Genomic DNA, 22,588 nt, shown 5'->3' with positions numbered 1-22,588 from the left:
CATTAGTTTGGTACCGCATGATAGAACTGCTTCAGTGTTTCAGTTCCTGGAGAGAAGAGGGTCAAATGTTCAAAAGTTATGAACTTTGCAGAAGCTGACTCTAAAACCTAATACTTTCCTGTGAGTCCAGTCTTTATTTACTTGAAGAAAAACTCTTTTTCCACTGATCCAGGGGTCTAGGTCTGGTATAAGAAAAATGTGCATGGAAATAAATAGTTAAAGTAGCTGAAGTTTCATGTAAATAAAGTCAGCAAGTAATTGTGCATTAAAACTGTCTTCTAGCATTCTCCTGGCTGAATATTTGCAGTCATAGTCTAATGGTTTGATGCTGATATTTTTAATTTTATTGTCTAAATCAAAGGGATTTTCTAATTTGCTTATTCTTTTCCCCTCTTTGCACAGGGATTGAGCCTAGAGTCATGTTTTTGGGAACAATGCTGGCATTTGGCCTGATGCTTTGTGCTGCGGGACTGGCTTCTCTCATCAGGTGAGAATTGCTGTATATATTTGATTTGGTGCCCCTTTGAGCTTCTGTGGGAGACTTGCAGTTTAACCAGCAGTTTGGACCATGTGAACCACACCAGGTTTGACTGTGGTCTTTGCTCTCCAGCTACATATCTCTTCACTTTATTAAGTGCTAGTGGCTTGAGCGCAGTGAGCATTGGTTCTGCAGTCTCAGGAGGAGCCATTTTACCCTTAATCCAGTCCAGGTTTAGAACACTGCAGTCTGTTACTGGAAGGATTAGCTGGATGATGGCTCTGAAGCACTTGGAAGTGCAAACTGTGCCATACAAACCAAAGACAGAAATCTGCTTTAAGCACATCATGGTGGACACTGAGTGGGCTGCCATGTTAAGTGTCTTTTTCCTTATTCCAGATCATTCTTTCCTGGATTTCTGTCCCTAACATAATCATGTTTCCTACGAAGCACCTAGGCTGACCCTCTTTACTTTCTCCATGTACTAAAGAGAAAGAGAGAGAATATCTCTGGAGAGGGTTGGGAGTAATTAATTAGGATATGTGTTTATCACCAAGCTGATTCACTCCCTGTTTTGAACTGGAGTCCAGCTCCCTGGCCATTCACATTGCATATATATTAGTCTGGGCATGGGATCTTCAGAGCAAATGGAGTAGTCTGCTGGGGAAGCGGCAGTTTCCAACAATTGCATAGGTCACACTTGCATCCCAACTTTATATCCAAGGTGGATGTGAGGCAGCAGTGACTGGGTGGTCCAGGAGCTACGGGTTGCTCTTTGGTAATGACACTATGACCATAACCTAAAGTAATCTGCTCCAAACTGGCCCCTGGAGTAATCTGTCTCTCATTAATGATGTCAGCGTGGTACATGACTGAAATTAGAGTCAAATTAGAAGGCATATTTACTCAACAGCAGTGAGCTCAGCAGACAGGGTTCCTGGATTGTCCCATCCAGCTCTGCCTCTCAAATGTTCCCCAAACATGTTTTCTCTCCACTTCTGAATCATCCCTCCGAGCCCAGATGGTATAAGGCCACCCAGCAAGCAACACCCCAAACAGTTCCCTTACTTATGACACACAGCTGCTTCTGATATCTTATAATTGCAGGCACCAAGAAGGTTGCCTCCATCCACCCGCACTTTAAAGCCTTGTTCTCTTCCTTGGCCACCAGCCTCTACCATTACGTAAATAAAAGACAATCTTTCTGCCTACTCTACTTGTAAGCTGTTCCACAAGTACCAGACTGTGCTTGGGAAGGCTCAGTCATGAGTAAAGATGTATGGCCATCTGCAAGGGAAAAAAAAAAAAAAAAAAGCCTTGCATGACTCAGACAACGATTTATGTTAGGGAAGGGCATGTCTGGAATTAAATTTAAACCACAGCATGGTCTGAGTTCAAACGTGGGAGCTCTGGTCTTAGCTCTGCCAGGGATCTGCTGTGTGACCTTAATGATGAGTCACTCCACTCTGTGCTTTGCTTTCGGCAGAGGGGTGCTTCCCTCCACGGTTGGGTGAGAAGATATGATTGACCAGGCAAGGTGAAAAGTACATAAGTGATGAGTTTTTAGCATGAAGATGAGTTGGGTGGCTTGCGACAAAGAAGTTGGAGAAAGATTATAAAAAATCACCCCAGGCAGCCATATGGCCAAGGCTCCCTCCGAACTCCAAAAAGCTGCCCATGCTCTTCTAAAATACTTGGAGCAGCACATGCAGTGGAAATTGTGGTGACCTATGGATGTCTGGTGAAGTGGATTCCTTCTATAGTATAGCTAGCTAAAGGCATCCCATTGCCCAGCTCATCAGAAGTCTTAGTGTGTGCAGATCAGACATCTGCTGTACTGTAAACAAAGTTCCTTAAACAAAACAAGTGATGCTGAGGGCAGCGGGGGAGCTTTCCTTTCCCTTCTCTCTTCCTGTTTCATGAGGTTTTAGCTGTCTAGTAGAGTGTTCTTTGTGCTCAGCGTTAGACCTTGATGTCCGTCGAAATAGTGGGTTCAAAACGATGGGGTGTGACTTCTGCCTCTTCCCCTGAGTTTGTAAAATGGCCATGTGGTGGGTATTAGTGTCAAATGTATCCCGGCTGAAAACTAACAATGAAACCATGGAATGTTTCATATTGATTTGCATGAAGTGGATATAAGCTTGTTTGAACCATCCCATGAACACGTAGTCCTTGACAGTGCACCGCTGCTTGTTGGGTCTCTTCTGCCTTGTAAATTCGAGAGAAGTGGGGCAAATAGCAGGATGCAGTCAAGCAACAGATAGTGTCTTTGCTGGTCTGATGACTACACTAAATTTTCTTTCTCACCCATGGCAACTTTGCAAATCTGGTAGCCTATCGAGTAGTGCAAAGCATCATTCCTTGGAAAAGGGGCAGCAGCATCCTGTGGAGATGCCAGAAGCACATTTGTCCTCTATTACGCAGTGCGTGGTAGACATCCCATCTGGCTCAGGTCCTGGAAGAAGTAGGTCTGAATCAGCACAGTCTTCTTCTTGATCTAATTACTCCTGACCAAGAGGAACAGTACTAGCTCAGCAATACTGCTTCCAAGACCTCCACGCTGCATTGCTCTATGCCACGCACGACAAACTGCTCACCCCCTGTAGCTTTTCCCTCTGTACCACCTTGCAGTCATTACAAGGAGGTATCGATGCGTGCTTCATACGGCACCATGCTACAATATAGAGATTTAGACACCACGTTATGATGGTAACTTGTGTCCAGGCAGCTTTTATAAATTTCCCGTGGCTCAGTTTCAGGCCTTAAGAAAGGCTGGTGTGCCTGAGAGCTGTTTGCTCATCAGCCAGATTGTCTGGTCTAATAAAACCCATTATTCTCTCCTAATGGAGAACGATTTGGCATATGAAAAATAAACCCGAACAAAACAAAGTATGCATTGCATACACATCCAATTCATATTTGTAACCAGACAGACAAAGTGTCTATTTGTGATGAGACCCCTTGAGGTTATAGCTTTTGTTTTCAGTGAATTGGATAACCCTTGCTGTTTGACTCAGGGGATTTCACTCCGAGTTAGGACATCAAATTTGTGCACTGCTTTCATCCACGTCCACCCCTGCTGCCACATCACATGCTGCACTTCCCTTATACTGCAGGGAAGGCAGATGTGGAGGACTCAAAGGTGGTATAAATTGGTTGCCTACCTAAAAATTCTAACCGTGACTCTCCAAATCTCCCAGGCATAATATCTTGAACAGCCAGCTATTCAGGGGACCTAATAAGATAATACTGACCTTGGATGATGTTGTCTTCATCAACCCAGAGCTACATAAAAAGGTAAGTCCTTCCACTTGTGAAAGCAATCTGGTGGGACACTCAAAGACAGGTTTGCTGTATGGTATTTTCATATCCATGAAGATCTGGGAACCCCGTTTGCCTCATTTTCCCCTGCATATCAGTAAATTTCCCATATGATGAGTGGTTTTGAGTCTCAGATTAGATGCACGTGCAGTGTCAGATCTGTTACGTGGATGTAAAATAGTACCCTTGGTTGTGTTTATTCTAACAGCCAGGACTTATTCTTTGTTCTTGAGGTTGGATCTCATAGCATAGTTCATGTCCATATAGGTAAACCATCTAACCCTCTAAAACAGTGTGTCCAAACTACCTACTGGGAGACATTCCTGGCCTGTGCTGGCTCCTGCCCAGACCTGGGGACCTCCTTGGGGAGGGTCATTTGACACAGGCCAGAGCCATGCCGTGGCATTTCCATCACCTAAAGTGCTGCTGTAGTGTTTCAAGGTGCTAAACAGGGTCAACCTGAAGAGCTTTGTAGAGGTTTTGGTGGTTGCTAGCATGGGTGAAATGTATGCCTGGAGGCAGAGCTGGAGTGGAGGTTTACATCCAAAGGTCTTAAACTGTCTTGTACCTGCTTTCCTTGCCTTCCAGAGGCTGACCTTGGACAGTCTGGCAGATGCAAACAGTGTAGCAGCCGACGGCAGAAGCCTGAAATCAAACCGCTCTTTTTCCTTGAAAAGTGCAGCTGCCACCTACGAAACCTCCAACGTGGCTTTGTATGAGGTAGGTAGGGACCTGGTGAAGCCTTCTCCCACCTCCTCTGTTCACTGAGCTGCTCGTGTGAGGAAAGTCTTGGGCCGCAGTGCTGTAGGTCCCAGGATGGGAATAGTGCTGATGTGTGAAAATAAGCTACTCCCAAGCATGGACTTACCAGTGTTTAAGGTGACTCTACCCCAACCCTCACCCTGACGCTTGGAGTCATGTAGTGGGGGTGGTATTTGACGTCCATATGTAGCTTGCCAGGTCTGGTCTCTGTTAGAGGTGTCACCACCTAAAGGCACCACGAAGAACCTTTCTTACAAGACAGCGTTTAGGTGGTGACATCTCTGATAAGGTCATTTCTTACAAGACAGGATCCAAACACACAGAATAAAGGTTATCAAATTTCCCTTTGTGCCAGTAGGACTGTACAGAGTTTAAGCAGAGGCAGTGGCCAAGAAAACCCACGCCATCCATCAGTTCTTTCCAAAAAAACACAGCTTTCTGAAAAAAATGGCATAGCAGTTTTTCCTGAAAAGAAGCAAAATAACCTGGATCACTATGTCAGAAAAAAGCTCTGAATAGTTGTTCTCCTTTTTATTCAATTTATCATTATTTATCAGATACTAATACACCTTCCAGGCATGAAGTTCTGACCCTGTCTTGCCCCATTTTTTGAGTGTTTGCTGTGGGCATTTTTACTCGGGTGTGGTATAGGAAGAATCTACTGCCAAAAACATTGAAAATCCCCAAATCTCCAAATACTTTCAAAGTCAAGGATCTGGGATTCAGACCTAGGTCCCAGTGTCAACTGTTGCTCAGAGACTTGCTCTGCCATTCACCCGCCTGTATTGTGAACAGGGAGACTGGGTGTGGATGAAAAAACTTGAGACGGGAGCAGTTCACAACCTGCGGCAAAGCTCCACCAGCATCCTGAGGAAGGTAGGAACAGGGGATGATGGGGCATGTGGAGGGAAGGTTCTTTTGGGGGAACTTTTGGGACTGCAGGGTATTTTTATTCTCCTTGTCTCCTGTTTATCCACCGAATCCCGCGTCATGGCTGTCCATGAGCCTTTGCCCAGTGAAATCTGGCAGAATGGACCATTCAGGAGTGCGTCTGACCAAGTTACCAATGACCTCTGTGTCAGAGTCAGCATCTTGCAAAACCCCACCCTGGGCCTGACACTTCAAAGCTGGTGCAGTGCTGAACGTACAATGAGTCCTCTAAGTGACCTTGTCTGCGAAGGCGGAGTGGTTTGGAGGAAATGAGCCCAGCCTGTGTCAGGGCAGGATTGTGCGCTGGTAGCTGTTTTCATGTGTTATTTGTTGACAGTATGGCACAGACATGGTTGTGCATTTCTCTGGGATTTGCTTTGTGTCTCCAGCCAAGAGGCCTGCTAGAAGTTTACTTTTAGTCTTCATTTTTATATTATAACTAAATGACAAGTAAACACATTTATTTTCCATATTCAAGGCCATTAGTTGCTGGCAGCTGCTGCTAACATAGGAGTGGCATTTTTATGCATATAAATATAACAAATTTACCAGGGCATGTCTCCAAAGGCATCATTGATAGATGACTTTGGATCCTCCAGGCATGGTATTGCTTTCCAGATCAGACCAGAGCTGGAGCAAGACTCCACATGTTGAACTCAATTTACCCCACTGAAGCTATTTTGTCCTAGTGAAAGATCCAATCCAGCTCGTCTAAAGAAAAACAAATTTCTGTTCAGTTTGCTTTTGCTATCTTGCTTTCTTTGTCTTAACGGATAGATTAAGAAAAGCAAAGCTTTAAAAGAGTGTAGAATAGCTGAAAGTAAGGAGCACAGAGGTTGTTTGCTTCCCCATCCTTGTGTGAAAGACTGGGAGTGCAGAATAAGGACATCTAATGATATAAAGAAGCTGCTGAGCAGATGTCTGGCTGACTTGGTCTCGCTGTGATTCACTGTCTTGTTTCAGATGAAAGATCTGCGTCATGAAAATGTGAATCTGTTCCTGGGCTTTTTCTCTGACTGTGGCATCTTTGCCATAGCGACGGAGTACTGCTCCCGAGGAAGCCTGGAGGACTTGCTGAGAAACGAAGATATGAAACTGGATTGGATGTTCAAGTCCTCTCTCGTGATGGATCTAATTAAAGTAAATCCATTGCTCCTGCTGAGGCGTGACCGGCATGTGACTTTTATATTGACATAGCTATTTCATCCAGGACTTCGGGATTGTTATAGTAATACAGGGAAAACCAGTGTGAATTTAATAGTACTGATATATGGGGTCTTTAGTAGAGGTCTCTTATTCTTGTTTTGTCACCATCTGAGAGAAGCACTATTTGGGGTAATAAGACTACATCCACGGAGCAGGATGAGAGGTTAAAACTACATATCAGGCTAGAACTGATCACCTAGAACAATGAATCTGGTCACAAATTTGTACTTTCCAAAGGCCCTTTCTTGTCATAAATCAGAAATGCATCCAGCATAGAACCAAGCCGTAGCCATCCTCTGGCATAGGATGCCTACACTTATGGTCTCTTTAGATGAGTGTTCGCACACTTCCAGTCACATCCCATGTGTTTTCAATTCCTAATGGTCATCTACCCATCTGGGACAGGTGACCTACAGAGGGTAGATGCCAGAACAATTCTTACAGCCATGATCCATCTTCTGATCCTCCCTGAGGGAGCTGGGTAAGGGCATCCATCTCTTAATGGCTTCCCTTGACCTAACCATTGGGTACCACTCGTGTCCACCTTCTTGTGCCTACAGCCCAGTGAGTCCTAGGGCTACAGAGGGAGGCTTCTGACTCTTCCTAAAGCTGCCAATCCTTTCCAGTACTACTTTAGGGTGCAGATAGCCCAATTCTCATTCCCAATCCATTTCTGAACTTTTCCCACAGTTTCTTGGGCTGACCAGCCCTGCATTTGGCATAGTCAGTGCTGTATTTGATGCCATCCAAGGTGACAGTTTGGCTCGGTGTCTCTGAATGCTGATAGATGATATAATTCTTAAGGAAAAGCCTCAATCTTTTCTGTGGTTTACAGGGAATTAGGTATTTGCATTACCGAGATTTTGCCCATGGACGTCTCAAGTCTCGTAACTGTGTCGTGGATGGCCGGTTTGTGCTGAAGATCACCGACTATGGTTATAATGAGCTCTTAGAAGCACAGAAATGCCCGTATATTCAACCACCCCCAGAAGGTAGGTGCCATAAGGAAATATTTTTTAAAATAATATTTGTCCATTGATTTAATAGATGCTTGTCCTAATGCAATTGCAGGCCAGTGGCCACGTAAGAATTTATGTGCTCAGTCTCATGACATCTAGTTACCTCTATACAATGTGCTGTTACAGGAAAGGCTAAGCAAATTTTTTTCAGGCTTCCTGAAAGTGAAGTAAATAGCAGAGCACCATGGTAAGGAAAAATGATTTTATTGTCAGCAGTGATGTAACTTAAGCTTGCCGTAGTTGGAGAAGGATTTAAGTGCCCCTAAAATCTGGTTAATTCTGAATTTCTGTGACCGGTGTAACTAGCTTCACATCCTTAGCCCCAACCTTGTCTTTGAATTTTTCGGTTAACCCAAATGCAAAGAGCCTTGTTTTGTAAAACTGAAGAGTCTGAAACACGAGAAGATACAGGTCTCTTTGAAATAGATCCTCTACATGCCAGTCACAAAAGGCTGCCACACGACATTTCCATCATTTAGGGACAGCATCTCATGGGACCAGGTTTGGAGACTTTGACAGGATTTCTTTCATCTGGCCATTGCCTTGGGGTTCCTCTGGCATCCCAGTTTATTTCTGAAACCTGGTTTCAAGTAGTATGTAGTGTTTTGAACCCTCTGTCACAGGATTTGTTTCCTACACATTTTCCATGTGTCATATAGGGCAATTGCCAGAAAACCTTCTTCTCCTCTCCGACAAAAACTGTTATACCTTGTGGTAGCTGCAATGTTCCTTATTCCCATTATTCAGAATGCACGGTTACCAGGGCAACAATTTGCCAATTTGAAGAAGATTCATTTCTTGATGAGGCTAGGTACGTTTTACAATTGTGTCTTTCGTCACTTGAACTATCGGATTATAAAGACTGATCGTACTTCAAACTGCCAGAAACTGTGTTTACAGAAACTGCTTTCATCTAAGAAGAACTACAGAATATATTTTATTAACTGTTGCTTTGTAAAAGGGCAACGACAGTAACAAGAAATCTGCTCTTCAGTGCCAATATTTTGACTGAGTGATATTTTCAAACAAACAAAAAAAAAGGTGTTAATATTTTTGGCAATGGTGAGAAGACTTTTTACGTAGATGTTCAAGGTTGGTGTTTTAGCATGCAAATTGTTGGTATAGCAAAATTTTTTTAAAAGGTAGAGTGAAATGTGGAAAATTAATTTATTTTTTTTATCAGGATGCAAGTTTAATAATTTTAATACATCACAAGAAATAAAATACTTGATACGTTAAATAATTATGTTTCAACATTTCGTCAAATCACTGAAGTGAAATGTTCATTTAAGCACTTTGCAAAACAGTCTGAGCTCAAGCGTAAGAAACACGATGCTCTTGGTTCTTTTTAGAATTGCTTTGGACAGCTCCTGAGTTACTGAGGGACCCCGACATGTGCAGAAAGGGCACGTTCAAAGGGGACATTTACAGCTTTGCAATCATCCTACAAGAAGTGATCGTTCGAGGTCCACCATACTGCATGTCAGAACTCTCAGCTGAAGGTAGGAAACTATTTCAGTACATTTTTAAGGCTTTACACCGAGTTCTCTGGCCAAAAGTCTGGCCAAGCCCCTTGCGTAAAACGTTAGTATGGAAATAATGTCCCAGTCTCCTGACCTTTCTCAGTGACTAGAGGCTGTTTTCAACAAAACTTCCATAATAAACATCAGAACGTGTAGTCCTGATCTCAGCCATGGTACGTGACTCATCATTGCTGTCAATGAGGTTGGGGCTCTGGGTACCACCCAAAATGCTTCAGAGCTGGCCACCAGTCAGACCCCTGCAGCACCCTCAGTTCCCTGTCAAAACTTTGACTTTTCATCACGGTATGGGGTGAAATCTGATTTCCCATAGCTTGGAAACTCCTTTGCTTCCTACTCATGGGCTCCTTTTTTTGTGTCATGGGGGGGTTGAGGTTTTTGAACTGGACCCCTGGCTATAATCCTGGTTTTTCTAACTGCTCACCTATTTTTCCTTAATTTCTTTCCCTTTTAAAGAATTCCTCTCTTCAGCAAAGGTCAAAGTGATACATCATGACCCTGCTGACATATATAAGGCGTCTTGTAACAGAAACAGCAAATAGGTGAACTTGGGAACTGCTCATAGTGCAACTCTCATTAGTCTAAACTCTGTTGTCCATGCATAGGTAGAGCAAACACACTGCAACCAAGGTCAGGTCACAAACACTTGAACCGGGAGGGAGTGAGAACAATCAAAAAAGAGCTGATTTCAGTCAAAGCCCATTTTCAACACGTTTTCAGCTGGACACTGACCAAGGAGGGTGTGGCCATTCAGTATCTGCCTGTTCAGCGCCTGGAAAAATGGGGCCCTGACCTTGCTGCACCCCAAGATGCTTCAACAATGCAATGACAATGATGATTATGATATAACGTGCTCTGTAATTAAGAGCTGGACCTATGATGTAGCCTATGATGCAATTAACAGGTATCCCCCCACCTAGTCCCCATAGGGAACCTCCAATAAGTGTTGCACGTAGTGCACTCCAGTTTCCTAACCTGATAAAATGATGAATTTCTGCTTATTACGTCCTAATCCTCAAGGAGCTATCACTCATGGCGTGAACTTTAAAACTGTTTGGGAAAGGCATTTCCCCTTGGCTGCCCCTGGAAATATTTGGGCCAGGTGCTTTGTTAGTTCATTTGGTGGAGACCGGTGGGAGAAGCCAAAGAGCTTTGAAGTAGGCTGTCAACACTGAGAAGCTTTGGGTACTCACAGTAACAGCTGTGGAAATGCAGGGCTCCTGCCAGAAAGAGGCTGGTTTTCACTCTGTTTGACTGCTCCGCTCTACACAAAATTAAACCTTCAAATACAAACACTTTGAGGTTGGATTTTTTTTTTCTTTTAAGCAGGAAGATACAGTTCTACCTTACAAAAAACACATTTTCTCAAGATATTCTTACTAAGAAATACCTAAAGTGAAGTCAGGGTTGGGTTCAGACATTAAACTCCCCTGTGCTTCAGCTGCCAGCAAAATCTGCATCTCCTCTCCTTTTTTTCTGTAGCGCTGTTTTATCTAAAAACTGCACATTCAAGGAATGACTTGTCAGGGTCTGAAAGCCCAAGCCCATCTCCTTATTAGTCTTATTTCACCTCTGGATAGGGAGTAATTTCCCAGACATTGTTTTGAACCCAAATTCTCTCCCTTGAAATACTTACCACTGTCTCCATTCCCATCAACCTCCTACATACTGGTTCCCAGTTAACGGTGAAGCGTCAGAGGCTGGTATCCTTCCTGTTTGGGCTTGGTCCTAACCCTCTGCTCTCTTAGACAACTGAACATCCTAATGGAGAGAGTCAGAGGCAATTTCATTAAATACAGGACTGCAGGCCCCTACATCCATCTGTCACAAAACTTTCCTCCGTCCAGCTGCTTTATTGCTCATAACTCGATTCTCCAGGGGCAAGAAAGCAGATGATTCTCTTATCTTTTAAATCCTCCAAGAGACTCCCAGCAGAGGAAAGCAGAAACCCTCAGCTTCACTTGACACAGCCGTTGGGCAGTGAGGATTAACAGTGATGGCTGAACAAGTGAGCAAGGGACAGGTGAAAAGGTCCATGTCTGTGCCTCCACCAAGACCCTCCATCTCATAACATGCTTCCCACTCTTCTCTTTGTCACAGAAATTATAAAGAAAGTGAAGAAGCCCCCTCCCTTGTGTCGCCCAAGCATAGCCCCTGAGTTGGCCCCCCTGGAGTGCATCCAGGTAATGAAGCAATGCTGGGGTGAAGCTCCCGAACGACGTCCAACCTTTGAGGAAGTATTTCATAAGGTTGGTGAATAGAGCAGCAGGTGCAATCCTTTTTTGTACTTGTCAGGAGAGTGTATTATTATTATTTTTTTTTATTTCTTTAAGTGACCCCTTAAATAATGATTGAAGAAATCCCAGAGCTCTAGTCTTGCCTTTGTTATTGGTTTATTTTATGGTTTGTGGTGGCATGGCAGCACCACGCAGGGTGTGAAGCAGGCTGGACATAGGCTTGGTGTCTTCACATTTGCAGTGTAGATGGTCTCATGGAGATCAAAGGTCTGTAAATTATGAGAGCACCCTCAGACCAATATGTTTTTTGATCTTCTAAAATATTTAACAGGTGATTAGTTTAAAAGGAAAATTCACCAAAGGCTTTTAAACGCAAAGTGTTTGGCATAGGAGGTCTTTGAACTGCAGATCAGTGAAGGCTGAGAGCATATCCCAGGGAAATATAACCTTAACTGAGCTCTGTTTGAACAGATTTCCCAGACACCAACTATTGGCTGGTCTTATGGACAGGTACCGGCAAAATAAACCCCTTGTCTGATTCAGCAGTACTGTTCCTATGTTCTTAAAATGTCAAACTAGGTAAACCAATATCCATAATTTTTACATTTTGGTTCTGTGAAACTGTGAATAACTTTACACCCGTGTAACTCCACTGTTGAGACTAGGGCAGCTTCTGAAGACCCAGATTATCCAAATGGTCCAGAGGCTCAGCTTCAGGTCAAAAAGGAAAAGCACAACTCAGTGAAGAATTGGGGATGGGAGGTGGCAGCATGCATAGATGCCAGCATGCAAAGGTGGATTTAAGACCAGTAATAGATAAGCAGGTTTTAAGTGTTGCTAATGCCCTGAAATTTGCACCTCTGAATGCAAAGGGCTGCAAATTGCCCCGAAGGTTAGTCATGGCTTAAATAAGGGTGCAAATTTGCAGCATGATAAGACTCTGTAACAACTCACATCTGTGTTGTCATCTCATGCAAGGTGGTGTTTCACTCAACACTCACTGAATGTTCATGGAGGAGCAACATACTTCTGGTCAGCTTCTGTAGTTACTGATGGAAATTCATCCTCTAGTTTGCCTTTTTCCTCTATCGTTGAACTCCTGCTGCTGACGAAGCCAGTCTTTAGCATCACGCCTTTAAGTGCTTGCTTTTTGTTCCTTTCCAAACTTAGAGTGCTACAATGGTGTAATGAGATGGAGACATAACTCTCCAGTTTGATTTTTCCAGTTCAAAACCATCAACAAAGGGAAAAAGACCAATATAATTGACTCGATGCTCAGGATGCTTGAACAGTATTCGAGCAACTTGGAAGATTTAATCAGGGAGCGGACCGAAGAGCTAGAGGTTGAAAAGCAGAAGACAGAAAAACTACTGTCACAAATGCTTCCCCCGTAAGTACTGGTACTTTAGATGGTAAAAAAAAAAAACAAACCAAAAACAAAAAAACACCAAAAAACAAACAAAAAAACCCAAACCAACACCAAAACCCAAAAACCATAGCTAGACTGGACAAAAGAGTTCCCCAGAAGTGAGCAAGATTGCATAACTGACTTCCAATTCTGGCAAGCACCTTCCAATCAAAGTAAGAAACTTTAATCAGTGCTCGTTACAGCTATATAGAACCTTCTGTTTAGTGGAAAACCTTTTGAGTGCAGTACGACAAGGATGTCTAGGCTCTTGGGCATGTCCTACAAAAGTGTTTGTGCCCTGTCATCTTTGCTTGCGTTGTCATTTCAGATCAGTGGCGGAAGCCCTCAAGACCGGTGGCACTGTGGAGCCAGAGTATTTTGACCAGGTCACCATCTACTTCAGTGACATCGTGGGCTTCACAACCATTTCAGCCCTCAGTGAACCCATTGAAGTAGTTGACCTTCTGAATGACCTTTACACGCTGTTTGATGCTGTTCTGGGAAACCATGATGTTTACAAGGTGAGGAGTACCTGGCCATGAGGATCAAAATGTCTGTGGGTCACTCTTTCAAATTTTATTCTGCATCTCTTCATCTATTTCAAGTGATTCATTTATTTTTTTATTGTAATGGCATTTGCTAGGTGGAGACAATTGGTGATGCCTACATGGTTGCCTCAGGTCTCCCAAAAAGGAATGGAAACAAGCATGCAGCTGAGATAGCCAACATGTCCCTGGACATTCTCAGCTCAGTGGGATCGTTCAAAATGAGACACATGCCAGACATCCCCCTCAGGATACGAATCGGGCTGCACACAGGTAGGCAGTGGCACTCGCCTGCACCTGAACATCAAAGAACTTTGCAATTGTATTTCCATCTTTGAACGTTTTTTCCCTGCCTGCCCCAAAACAAACACCCTTAGAAGATGCTTTAAAATCTTCCATAGCAACAAGGGCATTAAAGTGGAAACACAAACCCCAAAGGGGAAAATGTCTCAGTATCATTTGGGGAAGAAATTGCATATTCTGTCACAGTCAGGAACTACATCAGATATGTTAGTCACAAGGGTTTTGTTGTAAGGCTGGCTCTTTGATGTGCCGTAATATCTTCACTGATGTGATATGGAGACATCCAGTGATGTCTTTGTAATTCTGTTCTGAAAAAAAAAAAAAAAAAAAAAAAAAAAAAAAAAAAAAAAAAAGACAGAAAAACAGGCATATAGAGCGTAAGAAAGAAAAATTTGGGGAGATTTCTTGCAGGTAGGACATAACTGGAAGAATATGTGATAAGCTATTAGGAAAAAGTTATAAAGTAAATAATCTTTAATGTAGAAGTCATAATCTATTCAATTAACAGAAGAGCGGTTTGTGTAAAAGATGAGGAAGTTCTTTTTTTATGTACAAAGCATAATTAAACTCCAAAACAAACAAAAAAACCCACCAAACAGCAGGACTCCAGTCATATAAGCAAAAGTATTTTCAATGGAGAAAAGACACCTGTGGTTATCATAGAATCAGGATTTTTAGAAGCGATATAAACCTTCATCATTTTATACCACAGTCATCCATTAATAAATTTTTCCCAGCTGTTTGTCTCCAGGCTTCTTGCATCTTCCTCTCAAGTACCACAGACTGCCCATTGTGGGAAAAGAAACGGGGAATAAGATTGTCCAGAAGTCTGACCCAGTATTACAGGGAGGTTTATCCCTCTGCCTATCTGATAATGCCCACATTTTTGCAGCTTTGGCATTCAAGTCTTTTACAGAAGTCAATATCCCACTCCGTGTTGTACACACTGGGAAAAAAAAAAAAAAAAAAAAAAAAAAAAAAAAAAAAAAGAGCAGAGAAAAGGAAGTATCTCACCCAGATTATCCCAAGAACAGAGCTGTGACTTGAACAGTGCTAAAATCAATAATTCATATCTTCTCAAACATATAGCTTTTTCTTTTGGGGTTCTCTCTAAAAATTCATCTCCCTTCTGTTTTCTTTGTGGTTCAGGAGCCTTAGCTGGCCCTTAACAGAAGTCTGAAGTGTTAAAGAATGATTGCAGGAGCACTGCGGGTTTTATACTCTGGTAGAAATTAGATGAGACTATGACCCCAACTTGTCTTGCCCAGAGCAGGAGTCTCTGGTGCACCACCAGCACATTTTCAACATGAAAATAGAGGAATTCAGTGTGCAACATCTGCTACTGCCTGTTGACAGCAGTTCTGTAATGCATCTTCCATGCACCCGGCCAAAAAATCTATCCCTAGGTGGTGTTTGTGGGGGGTAGTTATATTTTTTTCCTGTTTTTATGAACTCTGGGTACCTGGAAAGTGGTGTTGCTCTGAGCTGTTGTGTAGGGTGTGAGAGGAAGAGGGGGAGGAATTGCTGTTTTCTTTCTGAAGAAGCAGGAGACAGATCTTGTTTTGCGTGGATCTGGCAATGTCGTACCGTTATGGGAGCAGTGAGAAACGCGTGCTCCAAAGCAAACCAGCTCTCTGAGCCACTGAGCTGACAGCAGAGTTTGGTTAACCCTCGACCCTGTTTCTCCTGAGGGAAGAAGCGTGAAGAGGGAATCACCAGCATCATGAAAACATCAAGGAAGCCCTTGGGGGAGAGGAGGGTGTGACTGACACTTTCACCATCCTGGAAAGGATGGAGAATGGGTGTGACCACCAGCTTTGTGGGCCAACCTCACTCTGGAAACTGGTGCCAGGAGGGGCTCATGAGCCCCTCTCTGAAAAAGCAGTAAATGCCATTTGGGTATGGGCTGCCCGCGTGCCTCCAATCCCAACAGCGAGCTGCACCTCTGGGAACTTCTGCTGGCCCGGGCCCATGGCCTGGTTGTGACAGTTCATGGGCGAGGCGAAGAGCACAGGAAGCCCAGTGTTTCGCCTGCAGTTTTCCCCCTGCTTTAAGTGCACCCTGGAGTCTTGGCTCTCCTCTCTTGGTTTGACTGCACGTCCAGAAAAATTCAGCTGACTCAGCTGTTTCCATGCCGTCTGTGTCTGGGCTGGAGCTGAACAGTCAGGAGAGCAGTGGTGAGGAGATGAGATTTTCCACAAAGGCCGAGGAGGATCTGTTTGTCTGTCAGGCTCTCTGGCAGGCAGCCCCGCACTTTGAACAAGCTTATTAACCTTTGTGGCACCACTGATGGTTGTTGTCGAGTCTTAGCCAGCGCGGCTCATTAAGTGACCCTGCAAGCCCTGGCAAAGAGCCATTTCAAAACAAACCAGCGAACCTTTATAATTAAACAACTAGGCTATAACGTTCTTATCGCAGGGTATCTGGTTTCCTCTGAAAGTTGTTACTGTGGGACATTTATTGCTGGAAGTTTTTGTTAGCCCTTTGCTGAAGCTGTCTAGACAAAGGGGAACACACACAGGCAGCGAAGTCAGCGGGTGAATTAACTCTTGGATGCTTTTAACATGGAGAAATCCTTTGGGCATGCTTACATTGTAGGGTTGGTTTTGAACCGTTAACTTTCTGCAGCAGGAGGACAGGCTTAAAAGCAGTACTCTGGAAAGATAGTACCTCACCCTAAAAGCCTTGCCTACCCTAGGTTGTGAACTTTGCGGAAAGGATTGGATGATTGCACTGACTGAGTAGGAAACCTAAATTTAGGCACCTACTGGGAGGTGTTTCCAGGAGTGTTAGGAAGCCTGCACTCATTTTGTGGTCAGTGGAGATCTGGTGGACACGCAAGAGGACCCTGGAGAGTGTTCAGGTGCAGAAGTGGAAACACTCTCATGGCTCAGTTGGCTGCATTGACTTGGCCTTCACCAGCTACAGCAGGAGGGCAGCTGCCTATACCTGTCAAACCCTCCTCAGTGAGGGCCGTTTTTTTGACAAGACCCACTTTTTCTGTGTCCTGGCAATACCTATTACAGAAGGAGCTTTGATCCTCACCAAGATTTCCGAGTGCTGCTGTCATGTCATCACCACAAGATAAAGAGGGGTGATATTATGTGAGGTAGTGTTTTCTCAGGGAGAGCTCTTACTGAAGCATGAATTAAAAAGTCTCCAAGATGACTCATCTTTATGCATATGTCACATTAGCGTGCACACATTCAGGACCAGTTAGGTAAACATTAGGTCCCTGACCCAGTAGTACCAACAGTGTCTTTACAGTTGTGCTGTAGAAGACTAGATCCTGAAAAAATTTCCTCTAGTGGATATTAGATCCTCTTCTGAAGAGCTTGAACCAAATTAGTGAGTAGCGATAAGGATGGGAGTTAACTTAGAAGAGATTCTGAGGAGCAGTGTCTTATCCAAGGTTGCACGACACATTGGCAGTAAAGAAAAATAAATTAAATCACGTTCTTGTGATCTCCAGCAGTCCCTGCACGCTGTGTTCGATCCAGAGATACTGTTTAAGTCCTTGTAACATTTTCAGTATGAACCATTCTTCCTCTTTTGTCTTTTTTAATCTTTAAGCAAGCGATGCTTCATCAGGCAGGAGTTAAAATCTGGTTTACCTCTCGGTTTGCATCCTCTGTAAATTATATTTAAATCCTGTTACTTTGACTCTGCAGCAACAGCATTTCAGAGGTCACAGCAAGAGGGGTTCTTGCAAAATTCCCCACAGCTTTCAGCTATGGAATTTCACTGGCCTTAAGTCATATCTGAAAACTATATGAAGAATCATTTTTTTGCAACTAAGAAGGCTAATAGCAGAGTAAAATTATATTGTCCTAAAACAAGTAACTGTTCACTTTTAAATTAAGATAAAATTATTATTATTACTACTACAACTATTATTTAAAACACAGCATTTTAACCTACAACTTTTTATATTATGAAAACCCTTATCTATAGCATCATTTCAGATACTGTTGATGATGTACTGTGTTCATATCTTTTGTAACTTTGCATGGGAGATTTCCTAGATGTTGGTCTTGCTAAATCTTAACCCATGAAGGATCGTGAAACTGGAAAGGCAGGCGGAGCGTGAAAAGCCATATGACATAAATGCATCCAATGGAAAATACAGAGAGGCCTGTCTTTTCCCTGCAGGAAGCCCCACACCTCCTTACATTACTGAGAGCATAAGCTCTTTTTTTTCTTTTTTTTTCCTTCTTTTTTTTTTTTTTTTAATTTTTTTTTTCTTTTTTTTTTTTCTTCATTAAATTTACAAGCCTGTTAAATTGTGGGTGATGAAATTTAGCATCTTCATAGCACAGTTCAAACATTAGCTAAGCCAAGTGCCCCAGATGACAATTATCTGTGCTGTCTGGCTGTCACACGGTTCATCTCTGCGTGTGTGCATGTTCATGTGAATCCTGCACACATACCTCTCCCTGAGAACTTGGCACTGGTTCATTGGGAGCTACTTCAGAAGGGCGTGGACCTCGTCTAAAGAATGAGAAAGAGGAAAAATAAACAGTTTTTGGCTAGACAGGCAAGCTAATGATGTCTTCCTTTCCAAGGAGGGGACACAGGGTGGTCCAGCATGTTGCCAACATCCCCAGGCTTCCAAGGCTGATTTTCAATCCTGTTTCACTGGGACAAAAGTCATGTCACAGGATCTGAACTTCAGTTTTCTCAGATGGAGAAGGAGGTCTTTTTAAAATGAGATTGCAATAGTCTTTGAGCTATCATGAACTCCAAACCAAATTTCTCCCAGATGATGGTGAACTGAGGTCCCACCACACAAGATCTTTCTCAGGCATAAAGCACGTGCAGTCCAGAGCAATGCTTTACTTTTGATCACTTGTAGCAAGTAACGAGGCCAATGAGATCTTTAGAAAGCCTTCTTCTGTGTTCCCAAGTGGTTTTTGAATGTCAGAGGAGAGGACGAGATTTGTTTGTGCGAGCCCCCTGGTGCGTGCAGTACCATCTGGGTGATGGAGATGATGTGTCTTTCAGGGCCTTGCGTGGCAGGCGTGGTGGGGCTTACCATGCCACGGTACTGCCTCTTCGGAGACACAGTGAACACGGCGTCACGAATGGAGTCCACAGGCCTGCGTGAGTATTTGGGACAGCCCCTGGGGTGGGCGGGCAAGCCAACTTCTCAAGAGAGATGAAGAAACGCTCATCTTTAGTTATGAGCGTTGCAACATTCCGTGATTCTGTGAACTAAATCAGCTCAGAAGAAAGGGGCAAGTCAAATGATAAAATTCAAAGCAGCCTGGAGGGGGGAGGCATCAACTTTGCCATCATAGGTCAGCCTTGAAGACTCTGATGTCTAGCTATGGTCCTCAGATCCCACCAACAAAATTCAACACGAATCTTGCCCTCAGTTTCTCCTACATGTGTTGGATCTTGCTTTCAGTCAGCGCTGAGAACCCTTAATTCAATGCTGCACAGTAAAATAATGGACTTACCTGTCACGGTCAGTACAAGGCAAGGGTTGAAGTCCATGTGAGCACTGCTTCCATCATGCTGGACAGAGAGAAAAGTAGACCACATGCAACAATGTCCTGCATCCTTTATGACGGTTTCATTTGTCAGCAGTGACAACTCCATGAACAAACGTTGGCAGGTCGTAACAAAATCCTTAAACTTCCTTTCCTCTTTGGGTTTTCTTGGTGTTTTTCTTGATGGGTATGCTATTTTTCCCTCAAGGTCTTGCCTTCATTTTCCTGAGGCTTCCAGTTATAACAGCGCAGCCTACATGCACAGAGCCAATATCTGCAGCAGATAACACAGTGCCATCTCTCAGCTGGTTCTTATTGTCCCATGCCTGGAGACTTCTAGACGTGTAAAAAGAGCTGGTGGGGAAGAAACATTTACTGCTTTTCAGTCCTATGTGTACACAGATCTGCTGTTTGTTGCTGTCCTTGGTTAAGATGTGGATATAAAAGCCATAGTGGTTGAACTGTGGATGACACAGCTGACATCTAGGGATGGCAGCGTCAGAGCCCTGGCTGTGTTTTGAATTTGCTTTTTGATGTTCAGGCTGTCAGTTCAAGTTGGCTTCCAAAGGCAACATGTCCTACATTTTAAACCTTGATCTCTCTTTTGAAATTTTCAACAGCTCTAAGAGATCACCTATTATGGCTAGTTTACAAGCTACCTGAGGTCTGTGATATTTAATATTAAAATCTTGAGGTCTTGCCAGGCTAGAACTATGATGCAGTATATATGCCACATTGGAACTTTTTAATTCTTTCATACAATCCTCACATTTCTAGCTCCAGCGATTTTGATTAGACGAATTATGACTAACAATCAGTCTAATCATTAATTAAGGAAAATTACCTTTCTTTTGATTATGGCTGGCTTATTTTAAGAAGCATGCATTGCATTTGGAAAGCAGTGAAATGGAGGAGATACTTTGACGGAAAATTTCTAATGGCAAGACAGATATTTGAAGAATCTCAAGGTTTAGATCCTTGGAAGTGCGAAGCCCCACTGAGACTGGAGCAGCAGGAGCACTGCAGATACAACAGCATCATTATACATTAATAGAGATGTATATAGATACACAGTAATAGGAAAATTGTACGTTAGAATCGCAGGAAATGTAGCTCAAAGCTATGTGGTCTTCCTCTGCATATTTGAACTGATGTTCTTCTTTCTGATTATTCTGGAAAAAAAAAAAAAAAAAAAAAAAAAAAAAAAGAAATTAAACGGTTCATCCCCCATCCTTCAAGGGGGAAGGGAATATGACTGACACATTTGAAGTAAAAGTTCAACAAGAACAGCAACAAAGAAAAACTATTTTGGGGGAAAATATTTTAGAAACATTCCCTGGCTTGTTCACACCAGCAGAAAAAAAAAAAACCAACAAATTTCAGTGAGTTCCAGCAATGGCTGTAAAACAAACTGAGGGAGATGGGAATTTAATAAAGACAGAATCATAGAATTGTTTAGACTGGAAAAGACCTTTGAGATCATTGAGTCCACTGGTTAACCTAACAGTGCCAAGTCCACCACGTCCCTAAGCACCACATCCACACGTCTGTTAAATACCCCCAGGGATGGTGATTCAGCCCTTTGCCTGGGCAGCCTGTTCCAGCGCTTGACAGCCATTTAGGTGAAGAAATTTTTCCTAATACCCAATCTAAACTTCCCCTGGCTCAACTTGAGGCCATCTCTTCTTGTCCTATTATTACAGGGGAGAAGAGACCCACCTCCACCTTTGCCCGTTTTTTTCATAGGCTGTTAACGGCAGCTCTGGATGGAACAGATTACTGAAAACCCCAGGTGGAGCTAGATGCACAGTCACATTTTCATTATGTCCCTTGCAAGCTCCATCTCTCTGCTCTTCATTCCAACTTTCAAATGACGTTGGGTGTCTGGAGCAGGACAGTTGGTTATTTTTCTTTTCTTTCTTTCTCCCTAGCTATGCTGTGGCAATAGATAAAACCAGTATTTTTGATTCCAAATACCATTTACCATTTACCATTTACCATCTTTATTAAGAGATGGACTTGTACACTTGGTGTGTTTGATATCCTTCTCCAGGAGGTCCCCAGTGTAGATCTCCTCTCACCCTGTGCTCATTACAGCCTACCTGGAAGGATGTACTCATCAGCATCAAACTCTACGTAGAGGAGCGCCGCACAGCTACACCAGCTGCCTGCCTGCAGGACTTGGAGCATTTTTTCCTTGCCAGTATGAAGCAGTGGGGAATTTGCAATGTGTGTGCAGTATAGTGATCCAGCTGTTTTGCTTTCTGTTCCCAGCTTATAGAATTCATGTCAGCCAAAGTACAGTGGATACGCTTCGGAGACTAAATGAAGGCTATGAAATTGTACTTAGGGGAAAAACAGAACTGAAGGTAAGAAGGCCAGGTCTGTGTGAAATGCTTCAGAGGGGAATTTTCATATTAAACTCTTGTTTGGCCTTTATCCTCCACTCTTCTGTGGGATCCTTCTCAAACTGTCCCCATCAGTTGTTTCAGTACATGAGGTAATTCCTGAAGGACCACAGGATCGAGCAATCAGCTGTATGTGACAGATCTATTTAACCAGGAGTCTATTTAGTCCACCCTTGGCAGGAGCCGCTACTTTTCACGGTGTCTAAACAGGGCAACACTAACTAATTCAAAACATCACTTCTCTCCTGACATGCTCAATAGACAGAAGTAGGAGCCTTACTTGCCTTAAACACCTACAGTAAGAGGCCTGAACACAGCCCCAGGTCCCTCAACAATCTCTCAGGAAAATTGAAATCATCTCATCCAAGTTCATATGTCTGCAAGTGGAGGTCTGAAGTAATTATTGCAGGTTTAGTAATGGAAAGAAACCTTCATATAGTTAGTAAAGATGAATTGGCACTTTAGGATATTATTAACCTGACTTACTTTCAGCGTCCAGTTTATGTGAAGATGAATGTTGCCCTAGAAGTGTCTGTTTTCTTTCACTTCTCCAGTCAAGGGTGATTGACTCTGGTACAGATGTCTATATTTCACCAGGTGCATCTCACCTTAAAAGCTAAATCATCAGTGGTAGGAGAGGAAGTTATCGTTCTAATACTCATCCCAGAAACAGCTGTAAAATCTCTCAATTAATGATGTTAGTGCTGACACATAAGATGATTAGAGATCCTGTAATTTTTCATTTCTGTTAAGCTGTGTAGTTTCAATGGCCCAGATAAAAGAGGGTCATTTGTAGATGGCAGTTTGAACAATGGCTCTTCTTTTAGGATAGTGAAATTCAAATCATCCCTGAACCACAGTGAAGGAGAGCCCAAGATTTCCTCAGAAACGCAGTGAGGAAGTCATGTATTGAGCAGAGGGTGGTCAGAAAGCTG

At 43.1% G+C, this 22,588-nt stretch overlaps 1 protein-coding gene across 3 annotated transcripts in view; it reads left to right on the top strand.

The window, feature by feature from the left end:
* Positions 1-22,588, top strand: part of GUCY2F (guanylate cyclase 2F, retinal) — a 50,965-nt gene that overhangs the window by 10,328 nt on the left and 18,049 nt on the right. For all 3 annotated transcript variants that reach the window (XR_003399679.1, XM_026861235.1, XM_026861248.1), the window contains exons 5-17: positions 403-487; positions 3,679-3,775; positions 4,388-4,519; positions 5,357-5,437; positions 6,455-6,631; positions 7,533-7,689; positions 9,069-9,218; positions 11,358-11,506; positions 12,721-12,884; positions 13,231-13,423; positions 13,546-13,720; positions 18,755-18,853; positions 21,520-21,614. Coding sequence is in view for 2 of the 3 variants with exons in the window: in XM_026861235.1 (XP_026717036.1) it covers positions 403-487; positions 3,679-3,775; positions 4,388-4,519; positions 5,357-5,437; positions 6,455-6,631; positions 7,533-7,689; positions 9,069-9,218; positions 11,358-11,506; positions 12,721-12,884; positions 13,231-13,423; positions 13,546-13,720; positions 18,755-18,853; positions 21,520-21,614 (1,754 nt within the window). In the remaining variant the exon portion in view is untranslated. The remainder of the gene's footprint in view (positions 1-402; positions 488-3,678; positions 3,776-4,387; positions 4,520-5,356; positions 5,438-6,454; positions 6,632-7,532; positions 7,690-9,068; positions 9,219-11,357; positions 11,507-12,720; positions 12,885-13,230; positions 13,424-13,545; positions 13,721-18,754; positions 18,854-21,519; positions 21,615-22,588) is intronic.

The sequence above is a fragment of the Athene cunicularia genome (assembly GCF_003259725.1).
Source record: "Athene cunicularia isolate RWA chromosome 1 unlocalized genomic scaffold, athCun1 chr1_part1, whole genome shotgun sequence".
In the NCBI taxonomy this organism is placed as follows: domain Eukaryota; kingdom Metazoa; phylum Chordata; class Aves; order Strigiformes; family Strigidae; genus Athene; species Athene cunicularia.
Note: the sequence above shows the minus strand (reverse complement) of the source record. Positions and strands in the feature narration are given on the sequence as shown.